Here is a 4,785-nt window from a genome sequence, read left to right on the forward strand (position 1 = left end):
CAAAAAGACCACAAATAGGTTCCGGACTCACCACAAACTCCTCATTTAATATTTCATTAATTATAAACATTGAAATATTTTTTACAAATAATTTTGGGCATCCATATTTGTAGATACTCAAATTTTAATATTTAAAATATTGGCATTTTTGTAAATTTTTATTATATATGAGGGTAGGGAAGAGGAAGGAAAAGGCCACTACAAGGTGAAGAATTGAACACTCATGAATAAGGTGAAAATTTAAGTAGCCAACCAACGCAACTTCTAAGATTTCCTAAAATAATCATTAATTTTTTAGGATATTAATTTCACTTGACATAGTTAGCTATCTATTGGTATTCCCTCTAGTCCATTTTAATTGATTTTTTGATATTTTTTTGTGGTCTACAATATCTGATTTTTTCAAATATCAAAATGACATTAACTTTTTTTTCAAAGTTGCTCTTGGAGTAAAAAGTCTCGGAGTATCTATTATACTTCCAGTGAACAAATTAAAGAGATAGTAAAGATTAATATGGTCAATTTCATCATTAATTAATATTAAAATGTAGATTCTTTAATATGTATGAAAACATTCAAAAAAATTAATTAAAGCATATCGAAGGGAGTATCTTTTAAATGACATGATAGTAAAAAAATTCTTTTACGTTGTAGCCTATATAAATTAAACTCGCAATAGTGAAATACGAAATAATTTAAAAATATTTTAAGTAAAATAATAATTTTCACTCATAAAACTACAAACTCATAAAACTACAAACTGTTTTTTTTTTTCTCCAAATAAAAATCATTTCCAAAGACAATATCCAGACATTGTTTTAATCATCACTTCAAATACTCTTTTTTAACTTCAAACGAGCATGGTCCAAAATGGCTACTAAATAAAATGGAAGAAAATGTGAAAAGATGAACTTCATTAGATACCCTTATATTAATTAGAGAAGGACAGTGAAGTCAAAAAGTTTTTCTTTTTTCCTGGTCTAAGATCCTCTTGAATTAGCAAATTTAATGATTCATTAATCCTAGGATGTCGAAGGTTCATAAAAAGCTTTCAATGGATACATTTAGAAAGCAAGATTCATTCATCAAACACTGTCAAAGAATTTACACAAGCATACCATTCTATCCTAGTACTAATTAATTTGTCACCATGTCCTGTGGAAGGATAAGCCTAGAGAAGTTAACTTTTTAGATTATCTCCTCTATACAGCCATATTATCATATCTATGATTCAATGACCCCAAAACTAAGGTAGGCCAAAGCAAAGTTTTTAAATAAAAAAAATCTCAGAAGCAGTAATCTTCTTGCACTTGAGAACAAGACCTTTGCATTCTAACACCACTGAAACTTGTTCTTGATGCCATTATTTCATTCAGTGACAACCTCTTCTTTGGCCCTGGCTCTGGTCGTTGTTTTGGCGCACTATGGGACCGTAGCTTAGCGCGAAACGACTGTGTGTTAGCCATGTAACTAGGAAAGTTAGCATATGGCCGGAAGTAACCATCGCCACAAACGCTTTTGGCTGGTGTAGGTGGCGCATTGGAACGTCCAGAACATGCAAATCGAGGTGTACTTTGTGCTGAGGCAAACTTGCACTGCTCATCCGCTAAAAAGCTCCAGTTAATATCCTGAAGATGACGACAATCTGGGATCGATACACGGGCTGGAAGTGGACATGGAAGTGGTGATGACATAACTTGATAATGCTGCTCATCTCCAGATTCAGACATACAAGCAGCATTGTTCATTCTACGCGACCTGGATTTGGTCCTGTATGTGTCGATTTCTACAATTTTTGGGCTATCATCAAATCCATCATATGATGTCTCATTTGAAGTTGAAAACCTCTTGCTGTGGAATTCATTTCTATATTCATCAAATCTTTCCTGCAAAACCAAAGCACAGAACAAGAATGCTGATTAAGACTCAATTATCAGACACAGTATTAGGCTCCGACTATGTGTGGGGTCCGGTGAAGGGCCGGACCACAAGGGTCTATTGTACACAGCCTTGCCCTGCATTTCTGCAAGAGGTTGTTTCCACGGCTCGAACTCGGAACTTCCTGGTCACATAACAACAACTTACCAGTTACGTCAAGACTCCCCTTGGTCAGACATAATATGATAAACAAGAATAAACCTGAGGGCATTAGATTCTTACAATGGACCTCCTAGCTCGCATATCGGGCTGGTATCTAGAGTCATTAGTCATTGAACGACGAGCTCTTTGAGATCGAACAGCAGCCTGCGCTCTGATGAGCGCCTGCATACTGTGAAGAGTTGCCGCGGCTCTCTTGCGAACAAGGTAACCCCTAACTAATGCCTGCAATTTCACCAGTCCCTTTAATGCTCTAAGAGCTTTTCTAGCCTGCAAAAAGAGCCTAAAATTAGATCATTTTTTATATATTGAACCAATATCGAACTTCTTCTAGACAATGAAATATGACACAAAACACAGAGCATAGTTACTGGATTCAAACATAAATTGACTAAATCGAGAATAAAGCAAGAGAATAACTAGGACCAACAAATACCAGTTGGATATAAAAGTGAAAAGTGCAAGGAAACTTCAACATCACTCAAGACCAAATTCAAAATACTAATTTTTCAAATTTCAAATTATAGGACAGCATTAAATATTGATTAAAGACAATAATTTCCTAGACCAACCATGAAAATCGAAGGCATTAGTACTGTTCGATTAGAATGTTTGGAAGGTAGTTTGCTGACATTTTAAGCAAACAACAAAAACAAAAAGATTCAAATTAATCAAACAAGAAAAATTAAATAATTTAAAGAAAAAATTTGTGGCGGCTTACCAAATAACCCCTAAAAACAGTTTGAATCTTAGCAGCAGCCCATTTCTCCCGCCCACCACCTGTAAACATACCACCCCTACCTTGACTAGTTAATCTCACCACCGCCACAGCCGCTTGTGCCGCTGCTACCGCCGCGTCTGCCGCCGCAGCGGTGGCGGCAGCTACAGCAATTGCATGTTTACTCTGTTCCTTTTCGTTCTCAGACATGTAAGATCTCAACCAATTAGTATCCACCGCCGGAAAGTTCACCGGATTCTGACCAACATTTGAATCTTTAACAGATTTTCCAAAACTCCATCTTTTTTTGTCTTTCTTTTCAGATGAATTAGATATGTTGTCTATATTTTCTTTCTCTTTTTTCATCCCAAGCAAACCCTTAAACCACCTCGTAGCTTTCCCCATTTTCTACACACAAAAAATGTATCCAACAAAAGATAAGGAAAGAGAGATATAGAAGATAGAAAGAGTTGTACTAAAAGCAGTTTAGAGAGTACACTATGAACTAAAACAGACAGTTTCAGAATCTTTACATGTTGCGAGCAACGAAGTGATTAGAACAGAACATAACAGTGTGGAGGAAAAAGTTAATAAAAAAGAGAGAGTATCAAACAGTATATAATAATACTTGAGTTAAAGATTGAATTTTTATTTTTTTGGGAATTTTTTTTTTATACTGACACAACCTCGTGAAGAACTGTGAAACAAGACAAAAAGATGTGGCAGCAAAAAATATATTTAAAAAATAATTTAATGGGGGAAAATAAAAAGATTGAAACTTCACTTCCCCTACCAAACAAACAATAAACTATAGACGAAAAATCATTGAATAAATTTGAACTAATTTTAAATGGCTTATACTATTGCCTCCTCCTTCAGTTCAAAAAATGAATTATAACTTCCACCAGTAAGAAACTCAATCATTTTCTTTTCTCTATAGTCAAAGTTTCAAATATTACAGACAAAATCATCAAAACTGAAAGCAAGTGAAAAAAGGTGTAATAATAACCTAACTGCAAAAAAAACACTCGTGTTATTTTGTATTAAAACAAATCAAAACTTCACTTCCTTGTAACTATTACCAATCAAATGAAATATTTTTTTTTAATTTAAAAAAATGGAACTTTCTTCACTTTTCTACCTTAAGCTCAAAGATACTTTACTTTCTCTTTCTAACTTTCTGAAATAAAAATGAAGAAATATTTCAACCTCAGGCCCCTCAATAAACCCTACCACTACAAAATTTTCAGCGGCTGACACAACCCCCGTGAATTTGTTGTGGATTTAACAGAAAACCCATTATGAGTATTTTGCTATATATTGGTATAATGTTACTACACAGAGGAAAAAAATGATTTTGTACTGTATTTTTACTATCACCATTAAAAGCACTTACCAAATATGATAGCTATAAACTTTGATTTCTTGTGTTTTGTACGAACAAAAATGGATGTTAATAGCAAAAAGATCCTTCGGATTTGGCTCTTCCGTATCAATAGTTGATTTTCATTGACTTTGAACGATTTTTGTTTAGAAAAACTCTGCCATTTTTCAATGCACAAAATCTTCTATTGAGTCTTGAAAATATATGAGTTTGTTATTGGAAGAAACAAAGAAATGGGAGTGTGAAAGCAGATCTCTTCGTTTTTTTCTATATATTTAGAAAGACGAGGACTAAGGAGTAAAAATAGTTAAGCTAAGTGTGAACTAGTGAATATTAGACTGAAATATAGGTATGGATAGGGGCTATGCACAATTTGGTAAATATCGAATTATTCTATTTTGATATTTGGTATTCGATATTTTGTTCAAAAATTTTGGTATTTGGTATTCGATATTTTGGTATTTCATATGGTATTTGGTTTTGGTATTAGAGCCCGTTTGGCTTAGCTGATTTAGAGTAGCTGATAAGCATTAGGTGCTGAAAAGCACTTTTAAGTGCTGAAACTGATTTAAAAAATAAGCAGTTA

General features: G+C 33.8%; 1 protein-coding gene across 3 annotated transcripts; it reads right to left on the reverse strand.

Moving 5' to 3' along the window:
* Positions 1–1,063: 1,063 nt before the first annotated feature.
* LOC107766491 (protein IQ-domain 26-like) lies at positions 1,064–4,467 on the reverse strand. Of its 3 annotated transcripts, none has more exons than XM_016585286.2 (4): positions 4,212–4,467; positions 2,819–3,223; positions 2,161–2,367; positions 1,064–1,886 (listed from the first exon to the last, which is right to left on the reverse strand). In XM_016585286.2, exons 2-4 carry the CDS (start codon positions 3,218–3,220, stop codon positions 1,287–1,289), a joined length of 1,209 nt encoding a protein of 402 aa, XP_016440772.2. In that variant the 5' UTR covers positions 3,221–3,223; positions 4,212–4,467; the 3' UTR covers positions 1,064–1,286. The 3 variants fall into 3 exon arrangements, with proteins under 3 accessions (XP_016440772.2, XP_016440774.2, XP_016440773.2); XM_016585288.2 differs by lacking the exon at positions 4,212–4,467 and adding an exon at positions 3,957–4,108; XM_016585287.2 differs by lacking the exon at positions 4,212–4,467 and adding an exon at positions 3,349–3,868.
* Positions 4,468–4,785: the final 318 nt, after the last annotated feature.

Source organism: Nicotiana tabacum, chromosome 8 (genome assembly GCF_000715075.1).
Source record: "Nicotiana tabacum cultivar K326 chromosome 8, ASM71507v2, whole genome shotgun sequence".
Lineage (NCBI taxonomy): Eukaryota > Viridiplantae > Streptophyta > Magnoliopsida > Solanales > Solanaceae > Nicotiana > Nicotiana tabacum.

Excerpts from the sequence above, each read along its gene's own strand:
- LOC107766491 (XM_016585286.2), bottom strand. The coding sequence starts at position 3,220 with ATGGGGAAAGCTACGAGGTGGTTTAAGGGTTTGCTTGGGATGAAAAAA. Across the intron at positions 2,368-2,818 it reads CTGTTTTTAGGGGTTATTTG|GCTAGAAAAGCTCTTAGAGC; the intron begins GTAAGCCGCCAC and ends CTCTTTTTGCAG. Across the intron at positions 1,887-2,160 it reads TGCGAGCTAGGAGGTCCATT|GAAAGATTTGATGAATATAG; the intron begins GTAAGAATCTAA and ends TTGGTTTTGCAG.